Source organism: Macaca fascicularis, chromosome 5 (genome assembly GCF_037993035.2).
Source record: "Macaca fascicularis isolate 582-1 chromosome 5, T2T-MFA8v1.1".
Lineage (NCBI taxonomy): Eukaryota > Metazoa > Chordata > Mammalia > Primates > Cercopithecidae > Macaca > Macaca fascicularis.
This window is the reverse complement of record NC_088379.1, coordinates 100,757,452-100,783,222: the sequence shown is the minus strand read 5'-3', so window position 1 is coordinate 100,783,222 and position 25,771 is coordinate 100,757,452. Positions and strand designations below refer to the sequence as shown.

General features: G+C 39.4%; 2 protein-coding genes across 20 annotated transcripts in view; one reads left to right on the top strand and one right to left on the bottom strand.

The window, feature by feature from the left end:
• Nucleotides 1–7,500, top strand: part of UNC5C (unc-5 netrin receptor C) — a 385,297-nt gene extending 377,797 nt beyond the window's left edge. For both annotated transcript variants that reach the window (XM_005555481.3, XM_005555480.4), the window contains one exon: nt 634–7,500. In XM_005555481.3, the coding sequence (XP_005555538.1) occupies nt 634–799 (166 nt within the window). In that variant the 3' untranslated portion in view covers nt 800–7,500. The remainder of the gene's footprint in view (nt 1–633) is intronic.
• A 3,792-nt stretch (nt 7,501–11,292) lies between these two features.
• The window catches only part of BMPR1B (bone morphogenetic protein receptor type 1B), a 403,442-nt gene continuing 388,963 nt past the window's right edge, over nt 11,293–25,771 (bottom strand). For 15 of the 18 annotated variants that reach the window (XM_065545250.2, XM_074040175.1, XM_065545249.2 and 12 more), the window contains 3 exons: nt 19,695–19,870; nt 16,991–17,121; nt 13,535–15,207 (listed from right to left, as the gene is read on the bottom strand). In XM_065545250.2, the coding sequence (XP_065401322.1) occupies nt 15,082–15,207; nt 16,991–17,121; nt 19,695–19,870 (433 nt within the window). In that variant the 3' untranslated portion in view covers nt 13,535–15,081. Of the gene's footprint in view, nt 15,208–16,990; nt 17,122–19,694; nt 19,871–25,771 lie in introns of all 18 variants that reach the window. The other 3 variants (XM_045392667.3, XM_005555468.5, XM_065545252.2) reach the window with 1 other exon arrangement.

The window sequence follows — 25,771 nt, the reverse complement described above, 5'->3', positions numbered from 1 at the left end:
TTTGCAAATATGCATTAAGCTCCATCCTTGTACCTTGCACTGCAGGCTTGCAAAGAGTGCTAAGAGACATTCTGAGCTTATTTGGCATTGGTAAGTATCAAGTTTCATGATCCACTTTGCAAAGCTGGTGGGCTAAATTCCCCAAATCATACAACCATTCACTACCGTAATTATTGCTCCTCCCCTGCAGTTGAGCGGGACCTAATGTTTGATGAATAATTAGCAAGCTAACACCGCCTCAAGATTAAGTTATAAAGAGACTTCTGGAGCCTCTACTTTGTGGAATGTCACCGTCACTACCAAACAAAACATGTGACATGACCTGTCAAAGAGTATCCAAGCCTGGACTAGAAAGAAAACATAAGTCTCTTGATTTCCTATTTAGAATATGACCCATAGACATCTCGTCTCTTAAATTATCTTACTCAGAGCTGAGGTTCACAAAGTTCAATATCACGTCTCCTGTCTGGGGCTGATCTAATTAAGCATGGGCTAGTTATTTAGGATGGCTCACTGTCAACCACCATGGGACCAGGATACTTAAAGACAAGTAGAGAGACACAAAAGTTTAGCTGAGGAAAAACAGATATGTAAGTCACACCGTTGAGCACATTTTCTCTTTCCCAATTACAGGTACTTGAATTACTTTGCCACCAAATCCAGCCCAACTGGCGTAATCCTGGATCTTTGGGAAGCACAGAACTTCCCAGATGGAAACCTGAGCATGCTGGCAGCTGTCTTGGAAGAAATGGGAAGACATGAAACAGTGGTGTCCTTAGCAGCAGAAGGGCAGTATTAACCACCATCCTGGAAGGGGAAATGAAGGATGAAAATGCACAGGGAGTCTGTGGCCATCCAGGGGAATCACAGCGGAGGAGGAAATCCAGACGAGACCAATGCACTTCACAGGCAAGACTGCAGCAGGAGCCAGAAGGAAAACAGATACAACTGCCAATGTACATGCCAACTTTACTCGGACATCATCACGGGAGTTAAGAAAAATTGTGTAAATTTGTACCTTGAATTTAGCTATCAACCTAATTTTCCTCTTAGTTGGGCTGTATGCTGTGTGGTACAGGATCTTACAGTTTCCTAGGAAACGCTTTTTATTGCTATCCAGATATATGGATAAACTTTCTTAACAAACCCAATTTCTACAAATGTTGTTTACATCAAATTGGACAGGGATGCAGACACTGTCCATGGCTCGTTCTATTTTTGTTCAAATCATTTGAAGTTGAAGCTGTGGACGGTTTGTTGTGTCTATTTCAGATTAGTAATTTACAGAGAAATCAGACTTTTGCTACAAATCGTGTGCATCAAGTGTCTCAGATAATCCTCCCATCAGTGTTCTGTTTCTAGAACTTGTAGAACCAGTGTTATTGTTTGTATCAGGGAAGTGGAGAATCTAAGTGTAAAAAAGAAATAACTAAGACTCCTATTCCTTGGAGGGACCTTCTGGTGCCCTTTGGGAATAAAACTGTAGCATTGCAGGGAAGACAGTGATTCATGTTTAACCCCACAAACAAGCATTTTTTCACAACGTGTGTTTGTAATATGCAATATGAAGTGTTTTTTTTAAAAAAAGGTATTATTATTATTATTGATGAGTATTTACAGGTATTCTAGTAAAAGGATTTTTTTTTTTAACTTCTATTTTTGTTAGTGGTACTGTTAGTATTTGGGTATTGACTAGACCTGCCCCACCTTTTCACCTATCAAGGTGGGTGTGGTCATCAGTTTAATTCAACATGCATAGCTTCCTTGACCTTTTACCTTTCTTTCCCTCATTCCGCCCCAGAAAGGTGATAAATGCTCACTGGCTTTGTCAGTCTGTTCCTTCAGCTTGCTCAGGCAGGGTCTTTCTCCTCTGAGTCTTATGATGAGATGTGTTCTCTATGAACTTCTCTTACTATTGCCATTGTGTGGCCCCACGTCGACTCCCTATGGTGCTCTACTTTAGAGGCAGTGTGGTTGGAGGAATGGACTCTGAACTGGAGATCAGGAAACCAGTTCTCATGTGAGTCTGTCACTGTCTCGTTGCGCCACCTTGAAAGTCATTTAACCACACTGGACCTCAGTGTCCTCACTAGAAAGTGAAGGGGTGGGATTAGATCATCTCCACATTCTGAAATGCTCAACTTCCACCATGATGCCTCCAGTCTCACTCATCTGTCTGAAGACCACAATGGACTCTGACCTAGATCATTCAAAATAATCAGCTGGTCTTTTGCCCAGGCTATGTTATGCCTTTCAAATAGTTCTGACATGGAAGGTGATTATTCTAACCTGCATTATGTTTGTTTGGCTTGAGTCACTCTGCATCATTGCATTATGCTGTTCACTGAGAGATGACATCCCTTTATTACCATTTTCTTAGCCTCTCTTGGGACCCCCCTGCCCCCAGCCTTCCTGACTGGTTGCAAATTCTGTTTTACTATTGTCTTGGCATCTTGATATCTAGACCACTCCTACAAGTTTATCTGGCAGTAGGAACTTGGTGCATTTTTTCTACACCCCCAAACCCCACCCAACCCCACCCTGAATCTTTGCTGTCATAATATTCAGTAGCATTTATAAAGGCTGTCTAGTTAGCTCTTTAAAAACTGTTGTCCTGCAAAATGTTAGTCAACACGCTACTTTGTGGAAACTAACTATTATGTTATGTTTCCTTGGGACCATCACAAGCTCTTTAACACAAGGACTCAATTCATTCAGCAGGTGGGGATTAAAGAATCAAAGCCCAGTAGCAAAACCAAAACTGAACAAGCAGACATGTGTATGAATCAGAACCTTTAGAACATGACTGTGGTTTACTTTTAGGCTGGAGGCACACAAGTTGCTGAACAGATTTGAATTATACATGTTCTTCCATCTTTCCATGTTTCTGCTCCTATTTTGGTAGCATCTTGATATTGATGCCTCTGCCATCCTCATCCCTGAGGAACTGCTGATACCTTGCTATGGAGCCACTTCTTTCATGCTTTTTATTCCTTATCTTCTGTTTTGGACATATATTCTATAAAACCTCTCTCAGCCCACCCCCGCATTAGGATTTCCATATTTAAAATATTTGTACACTGACTGGGGAAGGGAGAGATTGCAACTAGTAAACAAGTTCAGTGGATAATGTTTGTAGCAATGAGTAAAACTGTATTCTAAATTAAAAATCAAATATATATGCCCACAGTTATACACATACATTTTTTAAAAGGAGGAGGAGGAAAGAGAGATGTTGTCCATTCCTACATTTTGAAATAAACTTCTCAAGATTACTCATCAATACCGGGGTTGTGGAATCATCTAGGGAACTCAAGAACTAGAATTATCTGAACTGAATGCTGAAATTTCTATGCCTACTGAAAATGAGAGGGGAGCAGCTATGTAGCTATGAAGATGACTCAATTCCATAACTGTTACTAAAATCTTTGACTAAAAAGTCACCAACAACACAGAAATACTGAACACAAACAGGAACTGTTTTACTTAAAGTCATTGAGAACCCTTGGGGTTCACTTCAGATGCTTGTTTTTTGGTTCAACCTCCCACCACCAGACAAAGGAAAAGCGACTGATTTCTTATGTGTGGTACTCATCTGCCAGTCATAGAATTCTTAATATTTCCTATCAAGTGAATGACAACTTCCATGCATACACTATTTATACCAAATAATTTTCACTACAAATTCTGATTTTCTTCTCCTTTGGAGTAAAGTAATAGCTGTTAGATTGCTTTCAAACTTAGAAGGTCCAGCTATAACAGTCATTTCATAGGAAGCCACTTCATCAACTATTCTGATAGGTCCTGCTTCTTTCTACACCGCTGGAGAGGCAAGTTTGGCTGGCTTCATTTGGATAGAAAAAACTATCATTTGTGCATGCTGCCATCTAGTGGTGTGCAACACAATCTAACCTGAGTTTAATATTCACTAGAATGTGTTTGACAAAGGGAATGAAAAGCTGTAGAGTTCAAGGACCTTTATGACAAACAGATGTGGGAACATTTTCACTTCAAATTTACAATTTTCTTATTCTCACTTGTTTTTCATTTGCATCACCCATCTCAAAATCAGGTCATTGTGAGCCTAGTACATCAACCCATTCATACACAACACATCTTAAGTTGCTTCTTAACAGAACTATGTAAAATCTATATAAAACAGTCTTTGCAGAGTTGTCATTGTTATCATTTATGGTTTTCATTGGGATTTGTATACTTGAAATCTCCTTAATGTTTATCTTTGGAAATGTAAGAAGTATCTGCTTAGAAAGAAAGAAGTTTTATATATGCAAATGGAATACTATGTCTGGGGAAGAGAACATTGGGGTTGTTAATCAAAGGGAAGAAAGCAGTTTCTTTTCTCCTGAATTTGAGAATCCAAAGGCAGAGGTTCCATCCTGTTTTTATTTTCTTCTTATCACACTCATTCAAGTTTCCTTAATGTATCTGGAAGGAATAGAAAAGTTGGATTCAGAATTGACAGCTGGCATGCTGATGACATACCTGTGTAACATCAAGGTACTCACAGCTAACAGCTGTTTCACAAACGGCATCTTCCAAATGAACAGTCGTCAGCTGTGCTGTGCGGAAAACCCCATCCTGCTGTGAGCGAGTTAGGCTCTTCAAAAACTGGACAACTTTTTGGGTGAGGTGTTCAATATCAAACTGCATCATCAGCCATTTTCATATATACTATTTTAGAGATTTAAATCTCTCAACTATCAAAAAGTAGAGCAATTTTTAGGAGAAAAAAATCATGGGGACTGAGTTCAGGACACTCTGAAATTGTGCGACCAGTGATTTTTTTTTTAAGGTATTTTTTCCTACAAGTAAGATATCCTAAAAGTCAATGTTTTGAGGGTGGAATCAAGACTTTTCACTTCTCCTGGAGAAGCGCAACAAGGCTCTTGTCTCATGTGTCCTTCTGTGTGTCTCTGTCAGCATCACAGCAGCTGTGCTCTTGGTCTGCTTACTCCTCTGTAATCCACGGATGCAGAGTGGAGTTAATAAGGTGATCACCATCTCCCCAGAATTCACAGGTCTCTGCCTCTATAAGGTCTGCCCCTATGGGGCCAGGAAAATAGAAACCTATATAAGGACCTGCAAGAGAGCGTAAAGAAGGTAGAAAAGGTTTACTTGTTGGGTTTTCAAGCCTTCAAGTTGAATGAGTCTTAGCTTTTGCTTGGCAGTTGTTCTGGACAAGTCATCAGTTTCATGTGGAGAACTCAGTGCAAGCCCAAGGCTAACAAACGGGAGGGGGCCCATGGAAACACAGCTGAAATGAAATGGGGCTTCATCCATTTTCTTTGAGAATGGAGGAGCTTTTGTGAAGCAGAACATCATTGCTCAAGATAATGGTTGATGAGCATTAGATTTTATAGATCTAATAAGGAAAATATTTTATTATCTCAAGTTAGCAAAACTTTTTTTATCTTTCGAGTGCCTCATAGGAGCAACTATTACTCTTTGGTTTTTATTTTTCTTTTTGTATTATTTTTATATATTCTTTAATCTTGCTGAGCTAATGTTGACTGAAATCTTTAGAACTTTGCCTCTGTGCAATGAAGTAATGTTTCTCTACCCTAAGAGATCTATTTGTATAATCTCTGGCAGTAATGATCACTTTGGAAGATTTCCTTTGCATCTCTAATTATTTCTTTTTAATGGAATAAGGCATAAGGGGGAATAAATATATTGTAACCAATGTTATGTAAACCCATATCCATACAGGCCAAGGAAGCCAAATGAAGTCATTAATATTTCCAGAATTCTAGTGTGAAAAACTTATTATTTTCAAAAGGTGGGGAGATGACTTTGTGTAGCACTGGGTGGATTTTCTCTGAAGACTAAGTCTAGCAATGAGCTTCCAGATCCTTTAGTTTTATCAGCCTTGTGCTTACACCATTTTCATAAATGCTACTTTAACAGCCTGTCTTCATAAGAGTTCATGGTTCCTAGGTTTTCCTGTCACCTCATTGTATTGATCTGTGGTAGGATATTAACGGGCTCATTCAACAAATGTAATGTGTGCCTCAGACCTATTTAGCATGGTTAGGGGGCATCAGCAGGACAAACCAACTGGTACTCTGCAAGTGTACTGGCACACCAAGCCCAGCAATTATTAGCAGCTCTTCATGAGCCTGCTGTCTACTCAGACGCTTGCCTACTGAAGGGACCTGTCCAGTGATCTTCTGGAATCACAGGTTGGGAATCTCTGCAGAATATCGTGAGAGTTGTGGCCCAACTAGCTTCTAAATAGAAACAAGGAAGCTGCCCTGAGATATCGTCAGCTGCCCACCTACCATAGTGTTTGCTACTGAATACCAGCCTCTTAACATACCATTTCAGATCTGTCCTTCAACAAAAATATAAATTGCAAATCATATAATTTAAGGGTCTCCTACAAATATGCCTAAGTCGTGTGTCATTTTTAAGTTCCAAAGGCCTACTGGACTAAGTACTATGAGACCAGCTGTAGAAGCTGATGGCACTGACCCGGGGTGGAATAACCCTCAGTACTGGTGTTTAGAAGACGAACTGTAGGCAGGTTTTGCTGATCAACAGCCTAAGGATGGATGGGCTCTCTTTTGGCCTCTGATCCTGAGCACATGGAGGCAGCATCAGAGAATCGGGACCTGAGCTATATAGGTTCTCAGTGTGAAACCTGTTTAGAGTGACATATAAGAGCAAGAAATCTATAGCTGGTGTAAAATACCTTTGCCTTCTTTTCTATTCTGAAAGTAACGAATGGCATCCGTACATGTAGGGGTAAAAACTCAAGGTGTCTACTCCTCCGGGCCATGGACAAAAAAAAGTACAGCAGTCAGAACACGTGGGAACAAGTGATTTGCATTCTCTTCTTCATGCTTTCCTAGACCTGCTACTGGTAGTGCAGCCCTCGCCCTCCAGACATAATGCATTGAGCCCAGTTTCAGGGAACATCACTGTGTGTGTGTGATGTCACGGTGTTGTATGTGTTGAGTTTAATGTTGAGCTGAAGCAAGTTGGTGACCTTCCTCTTTGCGCTTTGTAAAGAAGACACCAATGTTTGTCAGAGAAAACTCCCCAGCAGTCATGTTGAAGAGGCAGTGTCATCCACCTGCTGTCTTTGGAACAGTTCAACTGCAGAAAGGTCGGATTGAGGTTTTGTGCTTTGTCGTTTTTCTTTTTTAAACAAAACATGACAACCTTGGCTTTTCTGATATGGAACACTTTTGTTGTTGTGGAGTTCCCTCTTGCTGTATCTTCTATGCAATTCCTTTTCTAAAAAATCCCCGGCGGAGGCAGAGTGCCCTCCGGACATCTGTCCGGCGCCTTGCTGAGTGGTGGAGGTGAGGGATACCAGCTCCGGGTGTGCCTCTTTTCTCTCCCTGGCTGCCAATCCCGATTTCTCCTGCAGTCCCCTTCGTTTGTAAATTGCCTGCATTTATTCTGTCAGCCAACATGTACAAAATGTAAGAAAGAATTTTTAAACAGGTAATAAATTATATTTATAAGCAACGAAGTGCTGCCTCCTTCACTTCACGCAAGGTTCTCCTGCGTGTTCAGAGTCGCCACGTGTTTCTTCAGTGGGACAGAAAGGCTTTGGGTCCTGCGTGGATGGTGATCACAACCTCCTGCAGGCACAGGATGAGGTTCTAGAATGTTGCTACTAAAAAATCAGCTCCACACTGGAATCACCCGAGGGGCCTTAAGAACTAACGCCAGGGTCACACCTCCAGAGATGCCGATGGAAGTGGTCTAGGGGTAGCCTGAGTCTTGGGCGTTAAAAACTCCCGGGTGGCACTAATGAGCAGTTAAGGGTGAGAACCAATGTCTAGAACTTCTGCAGAATTCCCTGGGGTGGGAGCTTCTAAATAGAGTGTCAAGCCCTGCCCCCAGAGATCCGATTTTAAATGAAGTTTGCAAACAACTATACTAATAGGTAGGAAATGAAAGGTGAGCAACTACCAGCAGAGGAGTTCAGCTTGGTACAGGGCTGCTGGCCACTGCCTTAGGGCGAGCAAGCTAAGGGCTCCAGCTGTGAGGTGGGAAGCAGCTGTGAGGTTGAGGACTAGAAGCAAAGGCAGCCCTGTCCTCTATGAGAGAATGACCTGGAGACGCTTCCTTAGATGGACTGCCACCTGCCCCCACCCCTCCCCTCAGCCTCAGTGGCAGAAGGGTGTAAGCCATTGCCCAGCACTGAGAAACTGGTCCATGCCATGGACTGGAAGAAAATGACATAAAACAATCGATGTTGGGATCATGAATTCCAATGTTTCTTCAAGGCTAAGGAAGTAATGGAAATACATCAACTGGAACCTGGGTAAAAATCAAAGGGAGAAATAAGGGCTGCAGCTGAGCTAGAGAATTCAAATTCCATATAAAAGAATGAAAATACAATGAAAACAATAAAACACTAACAAAAACTGTCCTTTACATAGAAAACCCATGGTGGCAAAGGCTCAGCCCTGTTACCAGACTGCTAATCCCTAATTAGAAGCTTTGGTAGCTGAGATTCCTGCTGAGAAGGCCTTACCTAGGATGGCATGCATGCATTTTCAAAGACTATTCACTGAGGGCCCAACCTAAGCCCCTGTCTTTGAGTGGAGGTCCCTGGAGAGTTCTGAAGCTTGGCCTCCCTCTGTTCCCGTCTCAGTACCAGCATACGGATGCCAAGCAAAGAACCTTCAGCAGTCCCAGAGATTCCCACAGCTAAGCTCAGATCAGAACCTAAGGTAGAAATTAGGAATCACTTTGCAGAGACAAAACTTCTGAGAGCGTGGTCATCTGTACCTTGCTGCTGTGACCAGATAGAGACAACAAGCTTGCAACTTACAAAATGACCAATGCCAAGAAAATAACCTTTTTTCCTCAGCTGAGATTTACTGTCAGTATGCCTGTGAGTTCTGTGAAAAATTTAACTTGAGCCCATGACACACAGAAGTGGGGTGCACAGAAGGTGGGAGAGATGTACCAATAGCAAATCTCAGCTGGTTTTAATTGTTGCTAATTGTAGATCCTGCTAAACTAATGGCAGGAAGAAAAATCAGCACTGGTTGGGCACAGTGGCTCACGCCTCTAATCCCAGGACTTTGGAAGGCTAAGATGGGGAGATCACATGAGTCCTGGAGTTTGGGACCAGCCTAGGAAACAGAGCGAGGCCTCGTCTCTACTAAACATAAAATTAGTCAGCCATGGTGGTGCATGCCTGTAGTCCCAGCTACTTGGGAGGCTGAGATGGGAAAGTCACTTGAGCCCAGGAGATTGAGACTGCAGTGAGCTATGATCATGCCACTGCACTCCAGCCTGGACAAGACAGAGTGAGGCTTTGTCAAAAAAAAAAAAAAAAAAAAAAAAAAAAAAAAAGAAGGAAAGAAAGAAAAAGAAAGAAAGAAAAAGAAGAAAGAAAGAGAGAAGGGGAGAGAGGGGAGGGAGTGGAAGGGAGAGGAGCTGAGGGAGGGGAAAGGAAGGGGAAGGGGAAGGGAAAGGGTAAAAAGAGAGAAAGAAAAGAGAGGGGAAGGAAAGAAAAGGAAAGGAAAGGAAAAAGGGAGAAAGGAAGGAAAGAAAAGAGGAAAGAAGGAAAGGAGAAAGAGCAGTATTTGTGAGCAGCTATGATGTACCTGGCATGGATCCTCACACACTTCAGATACTCATCTTATAGATTCCTCACAAGAGCCTGAAGAGGTGGGAATTTACAGGTGGGAAGATTGGGCTCAGATTATGTACTTCCAAAGAATGAAAAAGTGGAAAATGGTGGAATTTAAGCAGATCAGTCTGAATCCCAGTGCCAGGATGCACTCTTTAGACATAAGTGCAGCTGGCTAACCACTGCCAATCTCACCCAAACTCTTCATTCCCTCTGTCAGATACAAACCTTCCTGCACTCTCCACTCCCCAGATGATTTTGGGCTTCCCTGGTCCTGATCCAATCTCCAATGGATCCCCCCAAAACCAAACTTCTCACTCTGCCCTCCAGGGTCCACAATGCTTGCAACAACAGCCCTAACATGTTCCCTCCCCTTTTGCAGAGGTGACAATTCAGGGGCAGCAGCAATAGCCTCATCCTTCCACACTTCAAATACTCCACAGCTGGGAGGGGGTGAGGTCTTTCTCATACAGCGCTGATTCCAGATCATTGCATTAAAACCCAATGCTTGGCAAGTCAGGCCTCCTGGCTCAGCTGGCCAGCCCCTCTCTCTGCCTCTCACTGACTGCGCCCCTCCCCATTCTGTGGCACTGGAGAATTTTGCCTCCCAACCTTCCTCTCCCAAGACTGCCACCTTCAAAATCCACGAAGACAACAAATCTAAAGGCCAGGTTTTGGGTTCCTCTTTCATCACCAACGTTGCCCACGAACTGGATTCACCCACTCCTGCGATCACACCCTCAGCTGTTCTCCCTTCAAAATCTGACCACAGCCCCTCCCTCAGTTCGGTAACTGCGGAGATACCACCTCCAACCCATCAGGATTCCCTGTCCTGGGACCTGGGTTTTTTTGTTTTGTTTTGTTTTGTTTTTTTGCGGTGGCGGGGGTGGGGGTCTGTTAGCTCCTCTAATTAATTCCTTACCCCCTCTGGCCCACCAGCCCCTTGATAGTAATAATTCTTACTTTCCATGACCTGTTGCTGCATTTGCATGATAAACCAGTACCCTGAATGAATCCTACCACTGCTGTCTCTATACCTGTATTTGGGTTGCTGACAGATAAAATCATAAATCACAAGAAAAGTGGCACTATGAATTTCTGTGAATACTATAGCTGAGCACTCACCACATGCTTGGTGCATGGATTATGTCATTTCATCTTCAGAACAACTCCAGATAGTGGATATTGACATCATTCTCATCTTCAAGGGGAAGAAACTGAGTCTTTGAGAGATCAAAACGTGCCCAGTCACACAACTGAGGGAGTGAGGGAAGCTGGATTCACACCAATAGGCTGCCTGGCAGTCCCGAGTCTACGCTTGGCTGCTGTGCCACAGTCAGCTTCATGAAGCCTAACCTGGCCCTCAGAGTTGCCCATAACCATCTGGCTCTTTCCCCAGCAAGCTGTAATTTTCCAGTGCAATTTTAAACCTTCTTCCCTTCTCTCAAACCACTGACTTCCCTGCCTTTCCCCTCACTCTCTCAGCAGATGACTGTTTCCTTCACAAAGAAAGTAGAAGCCATCAGACCGTTTCTCTTGTCCTCCTGTCGTGAAATGTGAAAAACTTACCTGCATCTGCCTCCTTCATTGTGCCTTCCCACCTGTTACAATGTGATATTTTCAAAGACAATAAATAAATAAATAAATAAGCAAGCAAGCACGACTATAACATAACAGTCATGTTTTTTTTTCCAACGGGAGAATGAAGCCATTTTATTTAGGGGAATGTTAAAACAAAGCCATATACAATCTGTAACAAATACAATACAATTGTTTGTTCCCTAGTCCTGAATAATTACAGTATATACAAAATCTGTAAGGCACTGGTTCCCCCAAAAGAACAAATGAGTCTTCTTGTGAAACGGACAACGAAACCCCTATATTGCCAACTTTTCTCTAAAAAATATGGCATTTTTTTCTGTTTTGTTTTACAAGAGGAATCATAATTGCTAAATTAAGTCACTTCTGATGTCATTTCTTTCATTTCCACTGCTATGTGTCTGGGTTTTCTAAGGCAATATAACTACTAAACATGTTCAAGTTTAAAAAACTATATTTCTCTCAGTGCTGTTCCACCCACAAACAAAGAATCAGATCAGACCAACAACATAACACTTCTAATGAATATGCATGACTCTAGGAACACGAAATTCAGTCATTATTAGGTACTTGCTATACTTGACTACACACCAATTGAAATGTGTCAAAGAATTCCCTGTAAATAAAATCTCAGCATGTTTTCTAAGAAGCTTTCTGTTTGGGGAATTCAAAAATGGTCACTAATGACCTTTGAGCAGTGCTTTCCAGGAGGTCAAAGGCCTGTTTCCGCATACATAATGTTCATAGCACTCTTTTTGTGATTTAACAATCTACATACTTTTATAAATAAATATTATGTTTCATTTAGTACTTTATCATCCATAATATCTTACTCTCTAATCCACATAATGGAGTTGTGCCAGACTCCAGACTGAACATAATATTTATATATACATATATATTTATATATATATACACATACATAAACTATAAACCTGAATATCTTAGCATATGAAACTTATCTAACAACTAATAATTTAGGATTCCTTTGAGAGGGAGGGGTTAGAAGAAACTCTTAGTCTTTGAAATATCCTGACAGTAAGCAACAAATGACATTATTAATTTCTGGGTTCTCATTTATTCAAGTGAAAAATAAAATAAAATTCACTTCTGAGCCGCTAGAAATTTTGAAATCATAAAGGATTATTGGGAAATGAGTAGATAGTCTTTAAGAACAATTTAGTGTTATCTAAGTAAGGTGGATTTTGGTAAGACACAGAGAAAAATCTATGCATAAATAAATTCTTGTTTCATTGAGCGACCATAATTGCTAAGCGGGTCTTTTTAAGTATCTCAGGAATGTTTTTAAAATATTAATAGTGAATAAATGAGATTGAGGATTAGAAAATAAGCTATCAATCTTTTCCAAAGCAGCCAAATATAGTAAGGAAGAAGTTTGAAGACTATTTTAATTTCCTCCCATCCTTCATTGGCACCAACACCTCCCTAGAAATCTAGCTTAATTTCAAATCATCACCTCCTCACAAAATATTCTGATTTGAAGTTATCCACGTTCAAGTATTTACCAAAAAGAAAACATAATTTTATCTACAAGGTAAGCCCAACCTCACTTAAATTTAGGAAAAATCCAAGAAACAAAAACATGTCCCACTTAACTGGCATAAATGTTTACCTGTTGTTTTGTAGATGATCTGTTTAGAGGCACTGAAGTTTCTCTCCAAGGCTCAGATTATTAGTCACACTTAGTTCTAACCATATATTCCTTCTAGGCTATCCCTAAGAATATAACTGACACAAGAGAAAGGAATCTTTACATTATTATCGAGGTTATTTTTAATATCAATAAAAGCAGCATTCTGATTACAGTTCTACTTGGAACCAACTGTTTTCACTCTGTGAAAACGCAATTTTTTTTTTTTTTTTTTTCAAATTCAAGGATTACAAAATTCTTCTGTCTTAGTTACAAACAAAATGCGGCTATGAAGCACTGGGAAGTAAATGCAAAATATAGAAAGAATCCTCATGATTCTCCCAAACTGTAAGCACAGCTCACAAACTATCATTGCTTTAGAATGTTTTCTGGATGAACAAGTTACCAGCTGCAAACCGACTTCAGAAGTGAGGAAAATGTTTTTTCGTGTTTCACGTAGCTGTCAAATTTGCAAAAATCCTCCATCCTTCAATCACCCAGTGGGGAAAATGTGTTATAAAACACTGCCCCCTGGAGTATTCTGGGAGGAATGTCTTAAAAAAAAAAAAAGACAAGGGGAAAGTACTTTCAAATTCTTTACTACCACTAACCACTACAGAATTTCTAAGAAGCAAAAGAAAACCACAGAAAGGAAATGTATGTGATTAAAGTGTAAAACTTTAAGCTTTATTATATTCATGTTGCTAAAGAATATTTGCCTTCTCAATGATTTTATTCATGTTGTTCCAAAGTTAAAACCCTGTAGAACTAAGTAGGTGAAGAGATATTTTGTATAAGTGCCACAGAAGAGAAAATATAATAAATTAAATAGTGAATTGAACATCACTAGAATAAAATAAAATGAGTAGGCATTCCTAAGATGTGAAATGATCACTTAACATAGACATATTCCATCCATATTGATTTTAGAACAGTAAAACACAGCAGCCCATAATATTGTGTGGCCTCCACTAACTCTCCTCTGCTGTCCCATCTAGAGGTTATGTTTCCCTATTTTTAAAATAAAATGTAGTTAAATTAGCCTGATGGATGTTTCCTCTCTATTCCTTATCTCAGACACATACAAAATGAACAGACAACAAAAAGACATCATCTTTATCTCTACAAAATAAGGTATGCACACTTTTTTCTTTGTGCTTCTGAGATTGGCTCCTTTGCATATATAAGATACAAGCCATCTGCACCATCACTCTCCCTCGTTCCCTATCTTTGTTGACATATTCCTCTTACAACACAAGAGCAAATTACCTCTATTTTAAAGCACCCCGTCTTCAACACAGCTCATGACAATTTTATTTAATATTGATCCTTTGACTGAGAGATCAAAAGCATGTACAGGTCAATCCTCTGCACATTAAAAAACAAAACAAAACAAAAGCTTTCTTTGTGTTTAATGAGAAGGACTTTACCATGACAGAGATGCCTAACACAATCAGAAACAGAAGTGGTTCTGAAGAACACCTATCAACAATTACTTCTATTAGAGTCACATAAACCTTCATTTGTTCCATATTGCCTGAAGCTGCAAAAGGCCACCTGCAGGAATTCCAAATGTGGTCCTAGACAGGCGGTGTCTGTACCCAGTGCATTCACATTACCGTAGCGGCCCCAAATACAGGGATGGCCAAAGTGGTCTGAGGAGGCTAAGGTGGGGTGGGGAGTATGTTTAAGATGAATTCTGTTCTATGTCCTCCAACTTAGACTGTCTTTTGGTTCACAGAGTGCAACAATATTTTACCAATGGAAAGACATGTATTTTAATTTACCTTCCAGCAGAGCTCCTGGGAAGAACTTTTGTTGTTATTATTTAAACTATAATTCTATAACCCTTAAACCATCCACATTATCTGTTTTATTTTGGCAAAATGAAAGCATCTTAAAAAAAAAAAAAAAGGCAATCCCAAAATACAGGGCTTTCTCAGAAAGCAACATGCATCATATCTTGAACAAGTTACCCAAGCGGTTTCTCCCTCCTACAAACAGACACAGATCAATCTCTGCTTCTGGGAGCTTCTCTGTCTTTGTCCAGGTCGCTCCCTGAGAGGTAAGGTCTGAACCCACTGGGAAGCAGGACGATGTTCAAGGCTTGTACTGTGGATGCTTATTTGACGTCTTTTGCTCTGCCCACAAACAGAAGAGTACCTGTTGGCTTTCTGCAGAGATGCTTACTTTTCCTGTCATATCAGAGTTTAATGTCCTGGGACTCTGACATTTTGGCAAGTGTTTTCTTAACACGCAGGGCTGTCAGCCTTGATGCAGGATTGTGAGCCCAGCATTCTGTCATGAGTTTCCCCATCTGCCTTAGACACTGAGGAAGAGAAATGTTAGAAAAATGTATCATCTGCAATGCTGGCACCTGATACAATGTAGCTTTTTAGCTTTAGGTTCATTAAGTTTGAATATATTTTTAAAAGGTACCCTTAAAACCATGTAGGAATAAAATTCTGTAGGTTTTTTTCATGCAAAATTATATATGACTAAAACAGATGTTCATGTCTTCTTTGTGACAGAAGCAAGCAGGTGGTTCTGCTGACTGTAGAAGGGTGTCTTTGAAGTTAGTGTTAAGCAAACATAAACATACCCAGGGAGTTTGTATTCCACTCAGTACTCCCAGATTGTTTACAACACTTGATAAGTTTAAATCTTTTATCTAATTCCACACTATGCAAACACAGTTATTCCTAAATCATAGCTGTCTGCTGCAGTAATAGCATCACACTGCACCATTTAACAAGATTAATGACCTGTGCACAGCATCACTAAAACTTTCTCCTGTGGTACATCAATTATTGGTCTTCCTATTGAAAAGTACAATTTCACTTCATAAGAAATCCTCAGTGAAGAGATTTCAAGTAACACCAAAAGCCGACAATAACAGAGCTCCAGCATCTCATAAAGCTTTCTGCACAGCTTGCTGGAAAACATATATTATTATATAGCATTTTAGTAACCAGACACAAAACCAACGAGCCAAAGGTGTTTTTGTTGTTGTTGTTGTTTGTTTGTTTTGAGACAGGGTCTTGGTCTGTCGAGTGCAGTGGCATGATTCTGGCTCACTGCAACCTCTGCCTTCTGGGTTCAAGCAATTCTTGTGCATCAATCTCCTGAGTAGGTGGGAATACAGGCGTGAACCACAACACTAAGCTATTGTTTGCATTTTTTAATAGAGATGGGTTTTCACTATATTGGCCAGGCTGGTCTTGAACTTCTGGACTCAAGTGATCCACCCGCCTCGGCCTGCCAAAGTGCTGGGATTACAGATGTGAGTCACCATGCCCGGCCCAGAGATTACTTTTAAATGGCTTTTACACTTAAGAAATAGTGCTCTGTCCCTCCTTTGCAGTGCTTTGGTAGATGTTTGATAAGAGCCGGGTTTTTTTTTTTTTTTTTTTTCTCCCAGCGGTGCTTCAAACTCATCTTGAATATTCCAGTCCGCCAGAGAACTCTAGAACACAGTGAGTTTGAAGGCTGGGAGGGTGGAAGGAGAGGAATGTGGAACAGGAGGAGGAGTCAGGAAAGGCTAGACTCATTTCCTCCTTCCTAGCAGCTCCTTTCCAGACCTATGTAGGTTTCACCACTACATCCTTAGAGCCAAGCTGAAGGTGGATTTGTTCAAATCACATATCATCCTTATTAACAAAGACACCCAGCACAGTCAGGTATCTTAACTAGGTCAACTTGTATCACTTTAACATGCTTACTTTTTTCTCTAATCAAAATGGGAGAACGCTGTACATGGGTTTGTTACAGAGAAAAATCATGATGCTTTAAAAACACACACAGAGAAATAATAGGTTTTATGCAAATGTCAAGACATTATAAATAAGGAAAATAGTGTTATTTGTTATGCAGGTTAAACACTGACCAGCCCACTCAATATATTCTGGAACTGGCAAAATAAAATTGGAAAAGTAGAACAAGTAATTTAATAAACTACACTTATCTTCATATAAATCACTGCAAAAAGGTGCCATCACCATCACCATTAAAACAAAGAAGAATTCCTACAATGAATACGTGGAATTTTGGCTAAAACAGAAGTCTATTTAGAAGTCAGTTGCAGCCACATGGTTACCTCAATTGAGCCTTACCTCATCACTGCTCCATCGGTTTGGGAATGAGGGGCGTAACTTCTTGATGCACACAATCTCTCTCATGTCCTCGTAGGAGGGGTCACTGGGCACTAGGTCATGATAAGGAAGCTGGTATTCTTCCACTATACCTAAAATGTGTTATTGTTATTATTTTCTGTGAAGTAGAAATAAAAGTCTAACACAGCTCTCAAAGGAAAAGTGCTATCAGTATTACAGACAAGTTCAGGCAGAAAAAAAGCAAAATAAACCTTGAAAAATATTTACCCAAATGGTGCTTAATCTAATTTAGAAAAAATGAATACAAAGCCCAATGAAAAGTATTATCATAGGTCTTCAAGACTTTCTTTCCTAATTTCCAAACGCTAAGTAAAACAAGCATCTTAAATTTATTTCCAATTTTATAAAGAACAAATTAAAAGACAAATCTATGTTAAATCTCAATGCAAATTTGCAAGACATATCCTGAACTCATATTACATAACATGTGACTATTTCTATTACTATAGTATGAAACTATGAACATAATTTGGAAGTGTATTCTACTTGAACGAAGTGTCAGATTTACATTTTTTTCTGCTTAATTGGAGGAATGTGGTTTTGTCCATTAAAATTTAGAAAATTATAGACACCCAAAAATATTAACTATGAATTTTTTAGGTCCAAGGATTATCTGATTTTTTTCTATATTTATCCAACTTTTCAATAACAAATACATTACTATTAGAAAAAGTATGTATTGTTAAGAGTTAAGAAATACAAATCTATAGCATCTTCATAAAAATGTACACTAAACTGTTTCATTTTATCGTTCCTAGTATTTCATTTCTACCTTTTTCCTCTTCTCCTTTAAAAATGCAGGCTTCTAGTGTCTTCTTTTTCACCTTCTCAGATTAACTCCTCATAATAATTACATTAGAGGCTGCTGCTCTGAACAGTCTGTTTATATAAAGCTACCTTGTTTTTAAGCTGAGAATAGTTTCTCCTGTATTTGGCCCACAGGCTTTCAAATATAGGCTTCTTATAGCCCTGTCTCTTTAGATGTTCAAGAAAACATAATTAGAAAATAATCTTGTTCTCTACACCTTTAACTTCCACAAAGCTACCTTAATTAAGTATAAGCATGTTATTTTTTAAAAGGCTCGTCTACTTGATTTTTTTTTCTTTTTTAATACAGACTGGGTCCCAACCTATTGCCCAGGCTAGTCCTTAACTCCTGGCTTCCAGCAATCCTCCCCACTCAGCCTCCCAAAATGCTGGGATTGCAAACGTGAGGTTTATCTACTCCTTATAATGCATGAAATCAAGGCATAGACCATCTGTTAATTTCTTGCTTACTTCTTCTTTACATTTAGAATGAGAAATTTATTCAATATCTGGTTAGAGAAAATTTCCTGCATTAACTTTCCTTTTGGACAAAACAGTTCTCTCACTTCAGAGAGAATGTGTCCTATTTCAAATTTCTTACAACAGGTTCAGAATTCCCAAAGTGATTATTAGAAGGCATTGTGCCACTGAAGATGATCTTTCTATCAAAGTATGAATGCAGGTTGATTAACTGTTTCTTCTTTGTATTTAAATATGAACCTAAAGATGGTATGGTTCTACCAACCAAAATGAAAATTTTTAATAGTAATAATAGCTAACATGTATTGAGTGCTAATTATGTGCCAGGCAGTTCTCATTATCTTTACATTCATTGAAACCATACAACCAAAGAAGCGGATACAATAATTCACTTCATCCTTAAGAGGAGAACTCTGAAACAAAGAAAAGGTTATAACCTGTCCAAGGCATCACAGGTAAATAGCAGGAACAAGAACAAATCTCAGTACTAGTTAAGTGCATGCTGCACTTTCAGAATCTTCAGCAAGCTCATGTTTTCATGAAGATAGATTTAAATTGGCCATCATGAGGAACATCAGCAGCATCAAGGCTTTTTAATGAGCACAACCATGGAATAACATAGAGTACTTGATACAGAAAAGCCAAAGATTAAGCTCCTTGCCTAAAAGGTGTCAGAATTTGCTCGAAGACAGATTGTGCAGCAATCAAAATAGTACAAGCAATAATACTTCTGAATATTTAAATATGTCTTCTTGTTTATTGTAAGTGGTTTTACTAGGGAATCCTCATGTTTGTAGAAAAAACAATACCATAAAAAATAACAATACTCTGATACTTTAATTTCCTTTTGATAAAAATTTGTTTCCAAATTGCTTTATGAGGAAGTTTTATAAAAAATAAATACAGAAGGTAAGAAATGGGTGTCCCTCCCCACATTTATGTCCTACTGTCATCTCTGCAGAGGAAATCCCAGGGAATGGAGTTGGGGATGGGGCCCAGCAGCTAGGTGAGAATAAACTGGCAGGGACAGAAAAGGGGGTTTGATTTGATGGAGCCACCGCTGGAGGAAGAACCCAAGAGAGAAATGAGACAATACACAGAGCAGAAAACAGTGATGCTTGAGAAGGCAGGGGAAGCTGACAGTGTGTCTAGTGGCAGGTGAAGGAAGGAAGCAGTCAAAGATTATTCTAGGATGTCGAATATAATTTCCTGGAAGCATTATGACTGCATCAACAGAAATAAAGGAGAAAATAAAACCGGATCTTACAGACAGTATGATAACTTGGATTTCCGATCAGAAAGAAAGAATTTGTAGTAGCTCCGATAGTAGCTTTTCAAAGACAGCACTGCTTCTTACCTCCTGATACACATCTCCTAGCAACCTCCCAAAGGATGAGGCCAAAACTATACATGTCAGCCATGATGTAAGACTGGAAGTGATTTCTGTTCAAGCTCTCGTCCAACACTTCTGGAGGCATATAGCGTTTGGTGCCAACTCGAGTGTTAGGTGGTATGTCAACTTCATTTGTATCACTAAGGAAAAAGTAAAGCAAAGCATTATAGCACTGAAGAGGACAAACAAAAACAAATCAAGGTGATCCTTAAACAATGGCTTTAATTATTGAAAGGAGGAAAAAAAAAAACTTGCCAGGGAATAAAAACAATTTCTTAAGGAATATTTCTTGCCAAAAGCTATATTAAATATTTACAGGTTAAAACCCAATGAAAGGCAAGCTGGTACTGTGGTGCATGCCTTAGTCCCAGCTATTCTGGAGGCTGAGGTGGGAGGATAGCTTGAGTCTAGAGGCTCAAGGCCTGACTGGGCAACATAGTGAGATGCCATCTCTTAAAAAAAGTTAGAAAAAAAAAAAAAGAAGACGAAATTCAGTCAGAATGAAGCTGCAGCATTTAAAAGTGCATTATCAATAGATCAAATTTATACCCTAAACAACTGCTAAATATATATTAAATGTCTAAAAAACCCCTCTTCCTTGCCCTCCTATTTAAACTTTACTCTTAAAATGGGCATGCACACATGGCAATTTCGTGAGAAACAGTATTTCTTAAGCCAGCTGTTGTAAAGCTCTTAGATCTACAAACAAGTTTAAAAATGGGGAAGGAGAGAACCAACAAACACATGCCATTGTTTTACTTTGGCAAGGTGGGACATGTAAAAAGGCTTTCTACTATCACTATTGTTTTATGAACCAAATAGCATTTAACTTTTTTAAAAAGGAACAAAACAATAATGGAATATGACATCTTTAACTCTCTAAAAATTTTACAACATGGCCCATTTACTATTCCTTCCCACAGACTGGGAAAAGATGAATGATGGAGGGACAACAACCTGCACACTGGCACTTGGGAACCATGGCCTCAGTGCGGCGAGCTGGAGCCACAGTTCCAGCCCCTGTTCTAAGGGTGCTGAATGACTAGGCTGATGATTATGTACAAGCCCTGCCAACACAGTACTAGGCACATATTAGACACTTAAGTACTATACCTCATCAGAAAGGAACTAAGTAGAAAAGTAACAAATCCTAGGTATAACAGATGAACAGACTATAACCAAATAAGGTATACTATAAAACAGAAAAGGTACAGAAACTCATTATTAAACTGAACTCTGTGGAAAATCTTGGATAAAACTTTCTATCTCCTGACTCCCAAGAATTTTTTTTTTTTTTGCTTTTGTTTTTCATTACACTCTATTGACTCTCAAGCATTTACATGTTATTTCTCCTCAGCCTGGAAAATAGATTCGTTTATCGAATATCACACTTATCTTGCTGTCATAGATAGTCAATACCAAAACACTAGTGGTTTTAGGAAAAAATAAAAAGTCAAAAACCTCTAGGTTTGATCTCATTACCTTGACCACTTCTACAACATGAAATATGTGGTGTCATATTTTGTCATTTGAGAACATTTTAAGTGTCACTCTCAAAATTTTTACATTTACTAAATGTATCTCAAAATCATACCTCAAAATTTTTATTTACTAAAATATAAAATATAAAGCTTCATTTTAGAACCTTTTAAACTCACTTCCAGCTAAAATTATTAATCTAAAATTATTTCAACAGATATGTCATCAGCGTACTCATTAGGCCCCTCATGGTTTTCTAGGTGCAACGATAACCAGCCTGTTTTCCTAAATAAAAGTTAAGATGTTTAAAAAAAAGTTAAAATGTAATTAAAAAACAAAACAGCTGGCATTCCTTACCATATGCAAACATAGGTCCCAGTGTTCTGGGCTCTTTTCTAAAACTGGAAAAAGAAGTTAAAATTTTAATTCTCAGCACTTACGTACTGGTACAATAGAAAATCGTCATTTGTATGTGTAAATGATAAACGACAGAGGAGGCAAGTATGCTGAGAAGAGACTTAATGGTAAACTGGAAACATGTCAGATTGAATAGATGCTACAAAAGCTCCACTTCCATTTATAAAGCACTCTCTCCTCCTACTCCACCTGCTGACACCTCTCATGGGAGGAGAGTAGGGATTTCACTAATGTGTTGCCAGCATGTTCTAATTTTAATTTTTAATCATGAGGAAGACAGCGGTGGCCCCAGGTAAGAAGTCCTGGGTCCCATGCAGAGAAAACAAACATGGGAGTTTGCAGGTGAAAAGAAGATGGTTAAAGACCTAAATTATATTCCAGAAAACAGACTAGGAAAGGGAATCAAGAAGAATCTGAAGACAATCCACACAGAAGTGCATTTAGAAAGGCCAAAGGTGTAATCTGACCACAGTTGATAAAGATTTTAGGCAACTTCATTCCGTTCTTACTCTTAGCTCCTTAATGTTTATTTGGATTTGGGAGGTCAGGGAAAGATAATGAAATGTGTGATGTAGAGATATCTATTGGAAAAATGACAGGTAACTGTGACCTAATAATAGAATTAAAATTTGTGACAGCTGGACTGTACATAGTACATCTCTAAATTCTTTTTCTAAAACACTGCAAAAACATATACTCAAGGATTTTGAATGTCGACCAAATGCCAAAAATCAGTCCCTTACGTAGTTCCTTAAATACATGCATGTACATATGTCTAGATGCATGTTCAGCAATAAGCCCTCTCTCTCCTCACCTTCCTCTCCCACCCTAGATGTTTGCCCTTGTAGTAGCTGAATAAATATTCTCCCTAGTAATATTTGAGTAAGTGATCTGGTTTCCAACTTTAGACTATCAACTCCTTTGAGCCCCAAATACTTGTCACAGTCACAGCCATTTGGTATATACCCAAAGAGCATAGCCCCAATCCCTCTCCATCTGTAGTGTGTCTTGCACATGACAGAAAATTGTACTTTAAATGAAAGAAGGAAAAGTTTTGTTACACTAAACTTTGCTATGTATAATTTAAAGGGAAATATAAAAATCTCTGGTCTGTATGGGCCATAAAATGAGATCTTACCAATTTCTAGAAGGATAAATAGAATTTCGTTGAGCAAACTAATTCTGTGAAAGATCACTATTAACCTATTGGCAAGTGCCTTTAGCACCACACTTAAACAACAAACATGAGAATTACAGGTAATTCATATCTGATACTGTAAAGTGTCAGATCCTCCAAGACATTTGGCTCTGCCCCTTCTTCCCTCAGGCATGTTTCTACAATTGAAAGTCATTAGATTACATTTCTTTCTTGGATTTTCAGTAACATCATTTTACCTGTTCCCAAATAATGGCAGAGAAAAATTGAGCTCGTGTTAATCCTAAAGCCAAAAATAGAAATAAATGTGATTTAACACTGGGGTACCAAGAATAAAGGAAGAAAAAGAGAGTGGAAGTAGAGTCAGATGGTGTGGTACACATGAAAACAGACACAGTACAACAGACAGAAGGTTCTAGGAGAAAGGAGGAGGCAGAAAAGGGCAGGGTGCCTTCTGCACTAGCTTCCTCTAGTCTCCTTGTCTACGGACGGCTATGGAGGGGAGAAACAAGGTTGACAAGAAAAGATAGATACTGCACAAGGGTTGTAGACTCAGAGACAATAACTCCAACCCCACACAATAATCCTATGTACTGCAGTAGCTACATACATATGAAGTCAGATTATAAAACCATACAGAGGAGACATAAATAGGATATTGGTTACTTCTGGGAAGGATAGAAGGAAATGAAAAAGGAACAGGACTACAATGGGGCTATCTTCAACATTTTATTTCTTTTAAAGAGAAAAACATGGTAAATCGTTAACATCTGTTCATATTAAATTATTACATGGATGTCTCACTTTTATACTTTTGTGTATGTTTATAATATATCACAAATATAAGTATATGTAATATATTTCTAAGTATACTATAAGTTAAAAGAACCCAGCAGGATCCAGAACTAGAAAAATGTACATTTCAAGGAATACAGGATAGGTTATAGGCATAAGGACGAGAAGAACAAAAGTGATATAAATAAACCGGACAAAATTACAGAGAAAATGAGCTGCTACGAAGGAGAACTGAAAATATCCCATTAAAAACAAGAGTGTTGCATTCACTACAGAAGAAATGCTCTCTCTCTTCTTCTTTCCCATGGAGAAGAACTGGAAATATTTGCACAAAGGGGTCATTATTAAAAAGTAGGGTTCAGAGAATTATAAGAGTAGACAATTTTGCCCTTTTATACTTCAATAATTAATACTCCCACTAGATCCAACATGGTTTTTGTTCCTGTTAATGTGAGTACTAAAGAGATTCAGACTTAAGTAGAATTAGAAGGAAATGAATACACAATTTGAGTAAAATAAAGTAAATTAAGAGATGTCAGATAAATTCTTCTCCAGGAGAAAAGCTTGCTTTGTTTTCAAATCATGCTTTAATGAGTATTTAAAAAAAAAAGAAAGAAAGAAAGAAAAGGCCTGGTGTCGGGGCTCATGCCTGTAATCCCAGCATTCTGGAAGGCCAAAGCAGGTGGATTGCTTGAGTCCAGGAGTTCAAGACCAGCCTGGGCAACACGGTGAAACCCCGTCTCTACTAAAAATAGAAAAATTTGCTGGGTGTGGTGGCACATGCCTGTAGTCCCAGCTACTTGCGAGGCTGAAGCAGGAGGATCACTTGACCCTGGGAGGCAGAGGTTGCAGTGAGCCAAGATTACACTACTGCACCTTAGCCTGGGCAAGACTGAAACCTCATCTCAAAAAAAATCAATAAACATTTACGGACAGTGGGGATGGAAGAAGATAAAACAAAAATGTCTGCAATTTTCTCAGTAAGAAGTTAATGGTAATGAGAGCCTGGGGGTAAAGGGGAAGTCAGTGAGGGAGAAGAAGGGTTCTGTTCTTCTAGCCTAGGGTCATAAGATATTAAGCCCTGTAGGGGTTTAAAAAAAAAAAAGTCCAGGTGGACTAAATTTTATGTACTACCTTCCATCACAATCTCCAGTAAAAACATCTTCAAACCTGAGCTGTTCGTATTTTGGAAACCAGAAGACAGCAACTATATAATGTGGAAAAGGCACAACGCATATGGGAGCTATCGACTGATAATGCAAACGGGAAAACAACTCCTTTGAATTCCCAGACAAGCAGTGAATAATGTTGAGTTCCCTACTGTACCAGGTAGGAATTAGGTTAATGTCTGCATTCATGTGGATCTCAAAATGCAGGGTTGCTCTCACCTAGGATTATATAAAGAGGCCAGAAAACCAAGTTCCTATTTCTGACCAAAGTCACTTGAATGACAGTGGTATGATATAGAAAATGCCAGCGTGGTGGAGTATGAGGTCTACATTGATAACAAAGGGCTTCATAAATCTGTGGACACTCCAAGTGGCTCTTCTACCCCAGGGAAGACATAAACAAAGAGAGTTCGGAAGGCTACGGTTTTGAGGGTAGGGAAGGGGAGCAAAGGGAAAGACTTTGAGAGAGAGAGAGAAAAAAAAATTAAAAGACACACAAAACTAAGATTTTCCTCTTCTCCTCCGAAGGTGCCAGGGAAGGACATACCAAGCAGGGGGGTGATGGGAGCCACTCACCCTGCCAGAAGACACATTTCAACCACTGACGTTGTTTAGAATTGTGGCACACGGTGACAATAAAACTAGGATTTTAGTCAGTTTTATTATTGACAGTGCACTCCCTTCCTGCCTGTGCCTGGTGTACCGCCCCTGGCGTGCCCCTCAGCACACCACTGCTGCCTGGTATGGCATGTGCATACTGCAGGTGCTAGTGTAACTGTGGGAGGGAAGCCATGGGGCTGCCTGTGCATGCAGAAAGGCTGAAAGTGGAGCCTTCAGCTGGGATCGTGAGCAGGTTGGAGAATGAAACATGAGCACCCCAGTGGACTCAGGGAACAGTGCATGCCTGAAGCTCTTGACTATCTTGCATTAAATGAGGGCAGTCAAAAGATTTTTGTTTTGGTGGCAAGGAGTAAGGAGGGAGTTGTTGTTCTGAAAATACAGTATCTCTTTAGTCTCATAATATA